Source organism: Harpegnathos saltator, unplaced genomic scaffold (genome assembly GCF_003227715.2).
Source record: "Harpegnathos saltator strain DR-91 unplaced genomic scaffold, Hsal_v8.6 scaffold1, whole genome shotgun sequence".
Taxonomy (NCBI): domain Eukaryota; kingdom Metazoa; phylum Arthropoda; class Insecta; order Hymenoptera; family Formicidae; genus Harpegnathos; species Harpegnathos saltator.
The window spans coordinates 1,271,245-1,287,387 of record NW_020229872.1 but is presented as its reverse complement, the minus strand read 5'-3'; the positions used below and the strand labels follow the sequence as shown (position 1 = coordinate 1,287,387).

Below are 16,143 nucleotides of genomic sequence, written 5' to 3'. Positions count from 1 at the left end.
GTTTCTTTCGTTTCTTATCATCGGTCGCATCTCTCGATCGCTGATTCGCACGGCCGAACGGGAAGCGTCAAGGTGTTGTCGCGTTATCTAATCGCCACCGAGGGGCTTGTCGCCTCTCGATAAGTCGTCCGATCTTCTTACCGATGTTTGACCTGGCTACGTGAGTACCGCTGTTGCGGCCGCGTCATTAAGAATACGCTAATCCGCATTATTGTGCCGCCGGCTATTGCTGCTGCTGCTGCTGTCTCGTCGTCGTCGTCGTCGTCGTCGTCGTCGTTGTCCTCTCTCGCGCCAAGAGCTCCGGAATGTTAACGACGTTTTGTGTAGCGGCGCTGATTCCGTGCAATTGAGGCTGAATTACTGTTTGTCCAGTGCCTCGCCGAACGAGGCTACGATCACGCTCGAGTTGCAGGCAACGATGCAAATTCTGCGTCCCGCGGAGCGTGTCGGTCAGGGTCGCTTACGCGCCTCTGCTTCGGCAGGCTCCTCTTTTTTTTCCCGCGGGATATTTGTTTTACCGCGTCTTGCGCGCGCGCGACTGTGTATCCCGCGACTGTAATATCCTGTTATTAAGCAACGCACGCCTTGTCGCGCTATGCGCGCTCCGGAGAGACTCGTGTGACGACCAGCAGATGTGCTAGATTCTGAAATCTTCCGCCCTTCCTCTAGTGCTTGTTCGAGCGACCCCTAAGGTCGATCATAATTCTTTCCTCCTGGCGTAAAAACTCGTGAAAAATGTTCATTCCCGGGCGTTCTCACATGCCTGAGAAAATTCTGGAAAATTTTAGGGAACATACACGGTTATAAATTCGGAAATATTCTGATGAAGACGATAAATTGGATTATTTCTTAGCCGATCCTCGATGTTTGAGGTGATAGTGTCCCTCCAGGTTCGAAAATACTCGCTTTTCACGAGCGCACGCTTGAGGAAACGATCCACGGTCGAAATTAATATTCGAACAAGTCGAGTCAAGGATCAGGTAAAAAAATGATCCAGATCTTTTTGCGTCTCTGTATATTCACAATTATTGTATGTCAATTTTCAATCCGGTATTCTCTTTCAGTTCTCAGTGCTTGTCTCTTATGTTACTGCAATTCCGGCAAGGAAGCTTCAAGTAATTTGTACCGAACATCTTTTCGCCTTTCTCTCACGAGCGTTATAAATCAATTGAATTTGCGGTGCAAAAGTTGGAACGCTCTCTCGGCGGGTGTCCCGACGTTCAATCGCGAAGCTTGAAACTTCTCGACGCGTCGTGCCTTCGGCAGGAAATCGTCGCGCCGCGAAGTTCTCCGTGGATTTGTTAGCAACAAATCGCCGTTCGGCACATTTGGCAGCGGGCGAGAGACATCGCGCGACTCTCGCGAACTCGTATTTCTGCGCGATCTATCTTGAAGAGAGGTGAACGACCGCTGGATGAAGCAAAATGCAAGCGCGTACATACGGAATGCGCGCTTTGGCCGAGCCGCGACTCGCCTGCAAAACGTTACGGAATCACCGTCGTTTTACATAACGTATCGCTCTCGCGGGGATGGACAATGCGTTAGCGCACGCACGCACGCACGCAAGGCCCAGCGCGCGGGTCATTACGAGATAATCGCGCGCGTAGGACGCGCATTCGTGACATTTTCGCGTGGGAAATTGCCGGCATTATCGCGAACGCTTATGCATCACAGCGTGTTTTCTTTTCCGCGGTGGTTCCTGTTATTTAGGGACTCCCGCGAATTACCCCGCCCGCGAGAAAGGGAGGTACGCTAATGGCAAATAAACGTTTACGTCACGGAAGAAAAAAACTGATCTTTGCTCGCGAGCATTAAGAAGAGAAAGAGGAGGAGGAGCAGGAGGAGGAAGAGCTTTTACGAGGAGGAGGCCTTGCGCTATTATAATCATTACGAGATCTTTTACCTCGCCGTTATTTTTTACTTCTTGCGCAACACTTTTCACGCGAAAGGGGCGTACGTGAGGCAACACGCTATTTTTATGAGTGGAGCTTGCGGCTTACGCGCGCTCGAGGTATGCACCCTCTCTCGTTATGGGATTCAAGGATGATGTTGGCGCGGGCGGTGCGCTCCGCCAAGAGCTATACTACCGCCGGTGGTTCGGACAGAGGGAGGGGGAGCACCCTCCAACCGACGACACATCGTACATTTTTGTTCCTCATTAATAAGGAAATCGTAAACGACGTGTGCACTGAGGCGCGCGTACGGCAACCCTCGCAGATATTGATTATTTCTCCGCGCACGGCACCCCCAGGTCTAGACGGGATCTAGAAGTAGATATACCGGGTCGACACGCGACCTCCGCTATCCGCGCTATCGAGATCGTAGAAGAGTAGCAAGATAAGTCGCCCCGTGGGCGCGCCCTTGTGATTATTCCCCCGGAAAAAAAAATTACATATAATTTTATATATATTTTTATATGTGTATATACATTTTTATACAGGGTGTTTCGGACCACCCGAGTCACCCGATTTGTTCGTAAACGCGACATTTTAGAGAAAAATGTTTCAGACAAAAGTTGTGGGGCTTCAAAGAATCTATTTACTGATGGTATAAATTTGGTGACCTTGGGATGACCTTGAAAAGCCCAGTCAAGATCAACATAAAAATCTTAAATGAAAACTCCAATTTTTTATTACACCGTCTTTTTCCACCAATTAATTTGAACAACTTTTGTCTGAAACATTTTTTTTATTTTTTTATTTGTCTGAAGCATTTTTTTATTTGCCTAATATTTTTTGAGATATTTAAGGATAACTTGGTAACTTTTTCAATATTTAACTTACGATATCTCGCTAACTGTTTGTCGGGATAAAAATGATACTAGATTTTTCTATTCTACTTGGTCTCAAGAATATATTGGTACAATAATGCTCTATTTTTTGTTAATTTATCGATCTTTCGAAATTTCAAAATCATGAAATTAACAAAAGTCAGCGAGATATCGTAAGTTAAATATTGAAAAAGTTACCAAGTTATCCTTAAATATCTCAAAAAAATATTAGGCAAATAAAACAATGTTTCAGACAAAAGTTGTTCAAATTAATTGGTGGAAAAAGACGGTGTAATAAAAAATTGGAGTTTCCATTTAAGATTTTGATCTTGACTGGGCTTTTCAAGGTCATTTCAAGGTCAAATTTATACCATCAGTAAATAGATTCTTTGAAGCCCTACTTTGAAGCCCTACAACTTTGAAACCTTACAACTTTTGTCTGAAACATTTTTTTTTTGTCGCGTTTACGAAAAAATCGGGTGACCCGGGTGGTCTGAAACACCACCCTCTGTATATATATATATATGTTTTTAATAATTTGGTGAAAACAGATGGTATTTTAACTCTCTTAAGGCTCGATTTTGGGAAGGTAGGTACCATTTGTTTTTACCAATCTTTACCAAGAAGCTGCTCTCGAAGAAAAACATCCTACATATATATTTTTTTTATTTCTATAATATGATGCCTACACCTATGCGCTGTAAATAACGAGAATATATATATCGATATCTGTGAAAAGCGGGATGCGACAATGCCGTGTTTCGCAACACGGAAATAAGATCGATCGCCGATCGGCATTTCTTTGTCGTCGTACGTTACGTTACGTAGCAGGAAATGCGCTTTCTCTATCCTCCATTTTACCATTCCGGAGATCGAACTGTCCGTTTAATTTCAGATTCACGCGCGAATAGAGCGGAAACATGCCGGAGGAACAGAAAACCGCTGGTGCTCCAGCAGAAGCAACGGCGGAGAATGGGACCGGGACGAACTCGCCCACGAAGAGTCCAGTTAGCAAGGGAAAGATGGCCCTCGCCAAGGTCACTTTGCTGGACGGTACCGTTAAGGATTTCTACATCGATGTGAGTCGCCGGAGAGTTCGGCTTGTATTTGCATGAGATAGAAAAAAAGAAAAGAACAGGACGAAAAGAAACGTCTCCGTTCGATGCGTGATATCGAAGGTATCTCTGTTCGGTTGCAGAGAAAGGCGAGGGGGCAGGAACTTCTCGACATGATCTGTCAGAGTATGAATCTGTTGGAGAAGGATTACTTCGGCCTCATCTACGAGGACAGGCACGATCCGCGCAATTGGCTGGACCTGCACAAGAAGATCGCGAAATTCGTGAAAAGTATGAGCGCCACGACGACCACGCGCCGCGTCGTCCGCGAAAGTCGATATTACACGCCGCGGTTGATTCCCACTAAAGTTGATCCGTGCTTTCAGACGAGCCGTGGAAGTTTAACTTCGAGGTGAAGTTCTATCCACCGGACCCGGCGCAGTTGCAGGAGGATATTACGCGTTATCAGTTGTGCCTGCAGATCAGAAACGATATCATCACCGGACGTTTGCTCTGTTCTTTCGTGACGCACGCTCTTCTGGGCTCTTACCTGGTACAGTCAGAGGTCGGGGATTACGATCCCGAGGAGCACGGAAGAACCTACTTGAAGGATTTCAAATTCGCGCCTAACCAGACGCCCGAACTGGTGGAGAAAGTGATGGACCTTCACAAAACGCATAAGTAAATTTCGCTTCTTTGAGTAGTATCCTTTTGATCGGCGTAAGCGAGGCCAGCGGGTCGATGTGTCGACCGACGATCGATTTATTGCATAGCGAATCTCTCGCCGTGTTCCAGAGGTCAGACACCCGCCGAGGCGGAGCTGCATTATCTCGAGAACGCCAAGAAATTGGCTATGTACGGCGTGGATCTCCACCCGGCCAAGGACTCGGAAGGCGTCGACATAATGTTAGGTGTTTGCGCTTCGGGTCTGCTCGTCTATAGGGATCGCTTGAGAATCAATAGGTTCGCCTGGCCGAAGATACTCAAAATCTCTTACAAGAGACACAACTTCTACATCAAGATCAGACCGGGCGACTTTGAGCAGTTTGAGTCTACGATCGGATTCAAGCTGGCTAATTATAGAGCGGCGAAGAAATTATGGAAAGTCTCGGTGGAGCATCATACTTTCTTCAGGTGAGCGCGCAAATACCTGCAATCGAGATTACCTTATCCTTTCTTATTTATTCTTGCATCTTAACGAGACAACTAATGTTCTCTCGTTCTCTCGCAGGCTTATGAGCCCGGAGCCTGTGAAGAAGGTGGGATTAATTCCACATCTGGGATCTCGTTTTCGATATTCTGGCAGAACTCACTACGAGACGAAGAAGACTCCGATCGACAGGCAACCTCCGCAATTCGAGAGGTCCCTGAGCGGCCGACGACTCGCCTCCAGAAGCATGGATGGTAAATACGTACCTTTTGTCACTCGTGAATGATACTCAAGCGTGAATGTACGAGTAAAGTAACGATGATCTAGTGGAGAGAAAGAGAAAGATACACTCTTTAATTGCTACAATTAAGATTACACATGTTCACACTCGCAGAGGGGTATGTCCGATTTCAAAGTCAGTTTTTTTTTTTTATTCATTAGGACCAGCTTGCACAAGCATGAGTTCTTGTTACATTAGAGTGGCATTACTCTTGATCTATGTATCAATTTTTTCTCAAACACGTCGTTTTACTCTCTGCAACGTTTCCAATCCGCTACGAGAGAGCCACAAGTGCCTTTTTTTACAATTGTACTCTCGGGTCTGTGTTATACTAAGATGTTGAAGTAGTGTGACTGCCTTGTACAGCATTAGGTGAGCCTAAACCAGTCGAAACGTATGGTTCAGAACCGAGCAAACGACACACCATGAGTTATGAGCCTGAAATGCTTCCCGACGATATAGAGCATATAGATCGACGGCCTAGCCCAATCAAGAAACAGAAAGAGAAGGTAATACTTACGTGTGTTTGTTGCCGTACATTTCTTCTTTTTTCATATTATATCAAGAATAAGTTGCTCGAAAGTAGAGTATGCATGAGTTCTTCATGCGAACGTGAAAAATTCACTTTATCATCGATGAAGGAATTCATGAAAGATGTGCGTGCGTCATCATTTCTAGCTCCCGTCTCTGCGGTCTACGCTTTCAAACTAGTTTTCCTCGCGGAAAACACGCGATCGGGAAATACACGCGCAAACGTTTGGCGCGCTGCGGTACATACTTTTCGCGATAATAATTCAACGGCGCGATTATACGTGCGTCGAAGATTTTTGCGAAAATTTCTGTTACGGAGACGAGGTCGGAACACCAGTTGGTTCGCATTCTCTATTAATGCGTGGGTGAATCAATAGAGCAAATTACACACTTTTCGCACATTTATATACTAATGTCATGCCGGTGTATGTATGTGGTGTGTGTGTGTGTGTGTGTGTGTGCGTGCGTGTGCGTGTGCGTGTGTGTGCATATGCGTGCGCGTGCGTGCGTGTGTGCGTGTGCGTATACGCGCGCCAATTTACAGCATGTTCATTGACTCACCCTTGCATATTGCGTTACATTTCTCAAACTGTACGTCGATTTGGATTTGGCATATCGAGTCGTGACGAAGGCATGACACGATGTGTATGGTGCATAAAATATATCAGGTGCGAGCAAAGTCGAGCTCGGTTGTTACAAACGATATTCTTACTTAGAGATGAAAGAGAAAGAATAATTTAACTTTGCATCGAATACTTGTGTGTTAGCCTTAATTATTAACCGACACGTAACTGACACCAATAGCTCACACGAAAAACAAGTGCGGGAACAACATCAGCTAGCAGCACCAGTAGCCTGGAAGGAGAATACGATGCCGACCATGGGAGAAAGGTATAGAATTTTACCCCTGGGACGCTTCTGCTAACAATATATCCTAAATATACTCAGTGCTGTGTCTTGTGTGTGACCATTTGGTGTTTTACTTTTATCCAATGCATGTCTCACCACATATACACATACTTTTATTTGTACTCCACGCAAAATTTCATACGGCCATCGCCTCAATGTTGATGGATGTTAGATCTCCCGTTTTAACGTGTAACATCAAGCAGTTCCGCTGCGTGAGCATGGATAAGAACTTAGTGGACTTAGTTTGTCGTTGTAAACGTCCCCGCGAATTGAGAGCCGAAGATAAAACCGCGCTCTCTTTCTCTCTGTAGTCTCTTACCGTTAGACCCCAAGACGAGGAAACCACTCGAGTATGTTAGCGTGACGAACCGTTAAACGTTAAACAGAAGTCCAACGTTGCGTAACACGGGCGGATTTGAAAGCACGCGCGCGCACAAATGACGACGATTGAGATACATATATTTTGAGAGCGCAGACCGTAATCCACCGAGCATGCGTTTGCATTCTACCATCGTAGTGCCGTCGTGTAGTCTGTATTAATTATTTTAGCGACGTAGTGGCTTTATGCTTGTTGCATGAGGCGTCCTGTGACCGGATTAAATTTACTTGTAGAAACCGGTCGGTGGAATCGCTGTCCTACCGCCCGGTGGTCTGTCAAAGAAGAAGAAGGATAAACAGAATGAGAATGAGAAGGAGAATCATAATGATCTGAATAATTCCGATCTGATTAATGACAATGCTCATCTTGACAACATTGATGACAAGTCACTGTCTAAAAAAGAGTCGAGAAAGAAGGATAAGGAAACGCCGGAAAAGATGGACAAAGAAAAGAAGGAGAAGATCAAGGTAAGCTTGTATATTGCGTTGTACGCGTTGCTGCTTCTTATGATCTTACGATGATATATATATTGAAAGTATATTTGAATATATATTTACATATATGTGTGTGTGTGTGTGTGTGTGGTTACAGTCGAAAAGTTTTTAAATATTTCGTTTCTGTGTAAGTAATATATCATGATATACACACTAGGGGCTCTCACGTTATATCACGTCATCTCCAAACATTGATCGGTTCGGTGAAGTGCTCTGTGTCAAATCAGAGCTCGATAACAAATTAAAGAAGTATCCTTGAATGCGCTGCATATTACCTCTTAATTGAATGCATACATGACATGTCCATAAATTGAAGTATATGCATGGACATTAGTTCGTGCCTCCGCAGGAACGATAGACTTGCATTTAATATATGTAGGCGCGTTTATATATCCAGCTTTATCCATAAATGTAAAATGCCTTTCGTGTTTTAAATTACATATCACGTACGCATATTAGCATGTTATATTTTGTACTGCATGTATATTTTTATATATTACCTCAAGAGTCCTGTCGGTGGTTTCCTGTTCGCCAAGAAGGACAAGGATAAGAAACAGAAAAAGAACAAAGAACTAGACGAGTCCATGGAGAAGAGTGACGCAGAGTCGAATCTTTCCACGTTGGAGAAACAAGGAAAGGAGAAGGGCACGGAGAAGGCGAAAGAGCCCTTGAAACTTCCTCAACTACCCGTTTACACGAAACCTTACGACTACGAGGAAACGGAAGCTTCGCCCACGAAGAAGCCATACACCCCGCACGGATTCTCCTACGAAGATAGACCCGCGTCCCCGGGAGTGCAAGACAAACAGTCGCCCACTTCGGCCAGCCGAAAGGCTACGGGATTGGCGTTCAACTACGCCCCGGGAGAGGAAAAGAAGGTCGCAGAATCCGCGGAGAAGAGGAAAACGAAGGAAGCGGACAAGCAAGCACCGCCACCGCCACCACCGCCGCTGACAGCAACAGCAGCAGCGGGCTTGAAGACCCCGGGACTCAATTATGTAGAATCCGCTGGCCTGAAGGAGCAGCAGAAAAACATCACGCAACCGGACGTTGACAAGGATCCCACGACGGCCTTCATCAGCGGAGAACGTCAACACGCCATCGAGGATGCCGCCAGTCAGTCGAAGATAATCCCGCCTGCGCCGGTGGAGTCTAAACCGGACTACCACATCTTGCCCCTTCCTGACGGCTCGAGGGTGATCGCGGGTGTGATTTATACCAAAGAAGGCAGGCCGCTGGATCAAAACCACCTCGGACCGGACGGCAGTAGAGTGACGGACGGCAAGGTCTGCGGCAAGGACGGTAATCCGCTGAAGAAGGGCGAACTCGGGCCGCACGGGGTGCACATCAGCAACGGCCTGATCACCGGTAAAGATAACAAACCTTACCATCAGCAGATCCTCGGCACTAGCAGAAACTCCATTAAAAACGGCCTCATCTGCTCTCCCAACGGCGAAGCGGTAAAACAGTCTCTCTTGGGACCCGATCACGCGATGATGAAGGAGGGCAAGGTGTTATTGAAAAACGGCAAACCGGTGCAACACTGTCCACTAGACGCGGACGGCACATACGTGAAGGAAGGTTTGATATTCACTTCGGGTTCGAAGCCGTTGACGCAGGGATCGTACGGCACAGACAACAGTTACATAGTCGCCGGTATAGTATGCAACGAGGAGGGCAGGCCTCTTCAACAGATCGCAGTTGTGCCGGACGACACGTTCATCAGTGACGGGCTGATTCACGGGCAGGACGGGCGACCGCTCAGCACCGGGAAACTAGGCCTCGACGGCCATTACATTGCCGAAGGCAAGGTCTACTCGAAGGACGGCAAGCCGATCAAGCACGAATCCTTCAGCTCCGACGGCTCCAACGTGAAGGACGGTGTGATCTACTCGAAGGATGGCAAGTTCTTGACCCAGGGCTCCCTGTTACCGACGGGCGCTCACCTGAAGGACGGTAAAGTGGTCGGCAAGGATGGCAAACCCGTGAAGCACGCGTATTACAAGCCGGACGGCAGCTTCGTGAAGGACGGTGTAATACACGGCAAAGACGGCAGGCTGCTCAGCCAGATACCATTGATAGCGGACGGCACTTCCATTAGGGAGGGACTGCTATACGACAGAAACAACAAACCGCTGTGCCAAGGGCTCTTCAAGCCCGATAATCTCGTGATTAAAGACGGAGTCTTATACAATGCCGACGGCACAGTGCTGTCGAACGCGATTCTTGGTCCCGACGGCTCGCTTATAAAGGACGGCATGGTGATCGGCAAGGACGGCAAGCCGATGAAGCAGGAGTCGTTCGGCTCGAACGGGAGCTACATTAAGAAAGGCGCGATTTATGCGAAGAACGGCAAGTTGCTCAACCAAGACTCTCTGATCCCCGAAGGTGCCAGTATCAAAGACGGCAAGATTCATGGGAAGGACGGCAAACTGCTCAAGTTCTCGTTCTTCAAGCCAGATGGTAGTTACGTAAAGGACGGCCTCATCTACGGCGGCGACAACAAGCCGTTGAACCTGAACGCCGCTTTGCCGGAGGACAGCTTCATCGCGAACGGTGTAATCTTCGAGCACTCCGGCAAGCCACTGAGCAGGGCAACCTTTGGCTCCGACGGCTCATACGTCGCCGGCGGGCTGATTCACGGTAAAGACGGCAAGATCGTGCTGCAGGGTGTGTTCGGTCCAGACGGCAACACTATTCGCAATGGCGCCATCATAGGCAGAGACGGCAAGCCGTTGACGCAGGACGACAAAGGCCCAGACAACATAGCGGTGAGCAACGGCAAAATCGTGGACCAAGCAGGCCAACCGCGGAATTTGCCGTCGTTGGTGCCCGAGGGTTGCTACATTCAGGACGGGGTGGTGTACGACAAGAACGGGCAGCTGTTGAAGCAGGGTGCGTTCAAACCGGATGGCTGTTATGTCCGCGACGGGCTCGTACACAGCTGGGGCGGTCAGCTGCTGAACGCCGGCTCTGAGTTACCGAGCGACAGCTACGTCGAGGAAGGCAGGATCTACGGCAAGGACAAGAAGCCGCTGAATCATGCCGCCTTCGGCATCGAGGGCAGTTTCATCGAGAACGGCGTGGTTTACGGCAAGGACAAGAAGCCGCTCAGCCACGGCACCTTCGCCGATGACGGCAGCTACATACAGAACGGTCTGCTGTACGGGCCGAACGGCAAGCCGCTGAACAAGAGGCGGACCGTCATCACCGTTACGAAGGTGCGTTACGGTCTGGTGTGCGGTGACGACGGCAAGCCCCTGAAGTCCGGTAACTTCGACAACGAGGGCAACGTGGTGCGGGACGGCAGGATCTACGATCCCACCGGCGAATGTCTTAACCAGAACATCTACGGACCCGACGGCGGCTTCATCAAGGACGGTCTGATTTATAGTCGCGACGGCAAGCCGTTGTCTCTGGGCGCCTTGCCGCCCGAGAGCAGTTTCGTCAAGAACGGCAAGATCTATGACGTCAGCGGCCAGCCGTTGACCACGGAGGCCTTTGGGCCGGAAGGCTTGAGGGTGGTGCAGGGTGTCGTGGTCGACAAAAGCGGCAAGCCGATGAAGCAGGCGAACTTTGACAACGAAGGGAACGTGGTGAGGGACGGGATTATCTGTGCGACGAATGGCAAGCCGCTCGACAAGTATTTCACGACTATCACGATCACGATGGTACGCCGAGGATTGCTGTGCGACAAGGACGGCCAGGTGATCGCGCGGGCACCGTTCGGCGGCGACGGTGGCTACGTGAGGGATGGCAAGATCTACGACAAGTATGGCAAACCGTATAATCAGGAATTGTTCTTCGAGGACGGCTCGTACGTAAAGGACGGCGTGATCATCGGGAACAACGGCCAGCCGGTGGACAGTGCGACATTCCCGAAGGACTTGCAAGAATCGAAATCCGCGTCGGCGAAGCTGAAGAGGCCTCCGGTCCCGACGACGATACCGACGATCGTGAAAACGACGACCAAGCAGTCGGTGGTGAAGGACCAGGAGGGTGTGACGCAGAATATTCAGGAAAAGATCGAGGATCTCACGCCAGGTGGCACAGGCCAAGTCACGGTCTCCACTCACGTGAACAAGGTGATAACACTGCGAAAGAGGGGGAGAGCGAGTGTGTAACGAGAGAATAGAATCCTTAGACGTCGCAATACATTCATCACTTCATCAGACGAGAGTTAAAGTCGGTAGAGCGGTAGATTTCAGAGTAACGAGACAACTCGGGCATCATGACACCGCAAACGTGGTGTTGTACATTTAGCGAACGAGTAGATGGCCTCTCGCATGCTCATAGTTACATATAATCGGCCTGTTCGGAAATTCGCTCGTAGTGTTTTTGTGTCGAGTATCGGTACTCACAAGCTCGCTACTGAACTTTCCGAACAGCTCGATAGAGTTAGCCACCGATATCTCGTGGAATTTTTTTTTATTTTTTTATTCTTTTTTTTCTTTTTTTCATTTACGTGTTTCGCATTCGAGTATATTGCATGAGAGCGAGTAGTATGTTTTTGTCTAGGATAAGTGTGCGTAGTTGCAGTCGAATTTCAATTTCGCGGTAGTCGTATCAGCGAAAGAAGTTAATACTGCTCAACGTTTTTCGCAATAGACTTTGATCGTTCTGCCAGCAGCATCTGCCATTCTCACGTAATTTTAGAATGAATGCAAATACATTTCTCAAGCTCGCACCAATCGATTCTTCCTCGTAACTCGATAAACATCAAATATCAGTAACATTGTTACACGGTGTTTTTAGTAGGAAGATACGATATAGCGCGTAAAGATATTCTCATTCGTTCGAATTTTTGCCAAAGTGAATGTTCCAATCAGTGATCAAGTAACTCTGTCGTGAGAATAAATTGAGAAATCAATAATATATGTGTTAAACTAAATACGCCAAGTTGATTTGGTTGGAAGATCTAGACATTTGATTTTCTATGTTATATTTTTTTTTCTATTTATAGGAAGATTTTAATTTATTCATAATATTTTCCCAGGAGTGATTGAAGCGCTTTAACGACATGACAGTTTTTTGAAAAAAGTTAAAATTTAGATTGAGAACACATGTTTAGAAGAAATATGAATTGAGCCGATTTACCAAGGAAAATATATGCGGCGATTACTGATCGGGACGTCCGCCTTACTTAATTTTTGTTTGATTATTTCGATCTTGTATGTCTTGAAACCTTAGTCACGTGGTAGTTGTATTTAGGCAGAGGCACCGGATGACGGTAGAGCTCCATACATGACAGCGACAGCTGTCACCACGCGCACCGCTACCATGCACGAGGACCTCGAAAAGAACCAGAAGACAAGCCAGGTTTGTGATCCAGCATTATTAGCATCACTTCCTCGAGATACCGACACGCGTTTCTTGCCGTTGATTTGCTGAAAGCTACGTTGCGTACGCGATAAAGGACAGAATTTTATTATCATTCGCGAGCTCTCTCTCGTTTGATCTTTCCTTGCTTTGGCCTGATTCTATCTTCTTAATTTGCTATTACAATTCATTGTTCATGCATTAGGTAGAGGAAAAGACTGTAGCGCATACGACCGCGACCAGCGCGACGAGGCAGGAGCAGCGAGTGGTGACGCAGGAGGTTCGAACCACGAGCCACGTGCTCTCCGGCGAGCAGGTAATTGCCGACAGGCATTCCCCGTTCTCTGGGGAAACGCGCATACTAAGATTGACATATAAGCACGAAGCATGTGAGCATTCGTGCGAATTGCTGCATCGGTTTCGAGATCTCGGTCTAACGATCATTTCACATTTCGAAGCGCCCTCAGTTCATGTGTAACTATGCCCCGCATACATAATGATCATTTCATGTATGGATACGTAATAGGCACGCAATAAGACAGCTTCATATGTACAGATACACGCATACATCATTATTGGGCGTTAATTGATCAAGCGCCTTGTAGCTTGATTGAAATAATCGACAAGTCAATAAACGAAATTAATCGATCGTCACATATTGTAATTGTTTATAAATTTATTTACTAATTATGTAATTATGAATAACTTTGCCGACTCGTGAAATAAATTACTAATTAACTAATAGTTAATTATCAATTAATTATTAATCAGTATATAATCACTAAAGTCAAAGCAAATCAGTATACAATCAATCAAATCAAAGCAAACGAGAAAAAACAGTCATGATACGATGTAATTACGATTTATTCGGTGTTACGATTTATTCGGTGTTAAGATTGATTCATTTTGGTCGATAAAATGTTTTTCCAATCGATTAACGCCCAACACTGGCATACATGCGTATTTTGGAGACTCTAAGTTTGAGTATTTTCTCGTTTTGAACGATTTGGTAATCGCCTTTTTAATGCTTCGTTACACGCGCGTGCTATTACTTACGGTGTCGTAGATTGACATTCGCATAAGATCTGTTCATTCCGCGCATATAAAACAGCATAAGAAAGCGTGATATACATATTTCATATATAATTTTAATGTAATAATTTTTACTTTCTCCCTATCTCATTTATGTCATTTATACATACAAGGTGTCCCAGAACAATCACGGTATCAGAGCTCGTAGAAGCCCCTCGTAAAACGGATTAAGGCGAACAAAAAAGTCCCGTGCCGTTTTGCGATATTCGCAATAATTATCGAGTTTTTAATTACAGAAATCTGACGAGTGAGCGCGCGCCGAGGTGGTATCGGACGAGCGTTACAACCGCTCAGGCCACAACGCGGCCCAGCACAAAGATCTAGCACAAAGACACTCTGGCTGCGTTTCGATATTCATCGTCGATACTGAATATCCATAGTATACGTGACATAAACTGTAGAGTTACAGTATTGGCAGTGCATTTCGGAATGCAGCCATAGTATACGTGGACCGCGCGTTCTTCCAAATCTCAAGAATGGAGGTAGAGCTCACGTAGGAAAAGGATGCATTCTATTTTATGTTTGTGCACACACACGAGAGAAGGGAAATAAAGAGTGGCAATTGCGATATACTATGCTATGGCAACTGTCTCCCCTTATTTCCCTTTCATCCAGACACAAAAGAGAGTGCATCCTTTCCTATGTGAGCTCTACGGGCTACTCTTGAAATTTTGGGAAAACGCGCAGTCTAGGTATACTATGTCTATGAAGCGTCTCTTGGAATCTGGTCCAATCGCTTTTCTCGGGCTTTTTTCTGCTATAATTGATAACTCGACGATTATCGCGAATATCGCAAAACGGTATGGGACTTTTTCGTTCGCCTTGATCCGTTCTACGTTTCCACGAGCTCTGGAACGATTATTCTGGCCCACTCTATGGTATATGGTATGGTTTATTTCGTTCCTCCTTTTTTTTTTCATTTTTTTGTCCCTCGTAAATAATTTCGACGGCTTGGGCTAACACGTTGCATGGCGCGTAGCTGTTCTCACGAAGACTAAGTACGTCGAGCTCGAGCAGCGGAGATTCAGGCACACCGATCGATCTCGACGATGACCAGCAAGCTTTCTACAATCAATATTATCAGGTAATCTATGAGAAAAAGAAAGTCAAAGAAAAACCTACTGTCTTCTTCTACTACTACTACTACTACTGCTACTACTACTTACTACTACTAGTACGGAGCGGAAGATTGTGTGCATGTTTAGAAACAACAGTGGTAAACCAGGTATTCCTGCCCACACAAAATTATACAGTATCTTAAATTGGCGGCTGACTTAATGCAATGCATCTACCATTGAAGTATCCTTTTCTTTCCACCCGTATCTTCTTACTGCACGGAAATTTCTTTAAAGAACTGTGTTACTTTACATTGTCTCGCGATATTCAACAGCAAACACAGAGAACTGTCTTGCGTCTTTTAGAGCACTTCCTCAGGTATATAAAGATCGGAGATATCAATATGTATAAATTGCAAATTGCAAATGATGTGTATACGAACAAGATATGAGATTGATTCGTATTCTATACTGTCCATCTTTTGCTGTATCTATCCACATATCTATCTCTCTAATTTTCAATGATGTATCCAATTAACGTTGTATTGCAACTCGTCGCCTTTATCGTCCGTTGACTTCGTGGAACGGAGCCCGAACTAAAGGCTATCCGAATAATTTTGATTCAGGGAGATCCAGCCGGTGTGATTGTAACTGAGAAGCACGTTTACACGGGCGAGCCGGATAGTAATGTGACGACGACGACTACGGTACCTGTAGTGGCGACTGAAACAAGAAAAGTAGCTCTCGAGAGCGAAGACGGTAACTATAGCGCCACAGGAGAGATCGTCAGTACACAAACCATATCTAGTAAAACCCGTACTGTCGAGACCATCACGGTTAGTACCACACCTGATAATTATGTCCCAAGTGAATCAGTTGTCATCTCGATGCAATTTTTTCATTGACTCACGTATTTGGTTACAGTATAAAACAGAGAAAGACGGCGTAGTTGAGACGCGAATGGAACAAAAGATAACGATACAGTCGGACGGCGACCCGATCGACCACGATCGAGCTTTAGCGGAGGCGATACAGGAAGCTACCGCTATGAATCCGGATATGACGGTGGAGAAGATAGAAATACAGCAGCAAACGGCGCAGTAATGAAT

General features: G+C 46.3%; 1 protein-coding gene across 7 annotated transcripts in view; it reads left to right on the top strand.

The window, feature by feature from the left end:
* Positions 1–16,143, top strand: part of cora (erythrocyte membrane protein band 4.1 like coracle) — a 36,867-nt gene extending 20,724 nt beyond the window's left edge. For 5 of the 7 annotated variants that reach the window (XM_011143810.3, XM_025307171.1, XM_025307079.1 and 2 more), the window contains exons 2-15: positions 3,666–3,849; positions 3,969–4,116; positions 4,212–4,506; positions 4,621–4,959; positions 5,057–5,229; positions 5,622–5,764; positions 6,591–6,677; positions 7,308–7,541; positions 8,075–11,653; positions 12,780–12,887; positions 13,093–13,203; positions 14,959–15,063; positions 15,661–15,870; positions 15,959–16,143. In XM_011143810.3, coding sequence (XP_011142112.1) covers positions 3,691–3,849; positions 3,969–4,116; positions 4,212–4,506; positions 4,621–4,959; positions 5,057–5,229; positions 5,622–5,764; positions 6,591–6,677; positions 7,308–7,541; positions 8,075–11,653; positions 12,780–12,887; positions 13,093–13,203; positions 14,959–15,063; positions 15,661–15,870; positions 15,959–16,138 — 5,871 coding nt within the window. In that variant the 5' untranslated portion in view covers positions 3,666–3,690 and the 3' untranslated portion in view covers positions 16,139–16,143. The remainder of the gene's footprint in view (positions 1–3,665; positions 3,850–3,968; positions 4,117–4,211; positions 4,507–4,620; positions 4,960–5,056; positions 5,230–5,621; positions 5,765–6,590; positions 6,678–7,307; positions 7,542–8,074; positions 11,654–12,779; positions 12,888–13,092; positions 13,204–14,958; positions 15,064–15,660; positions 15,871–15,958) is intronic. The other 2 variants (XM_025307218.1, XM_011143811.3) reach the window with 2 other exon arrangements.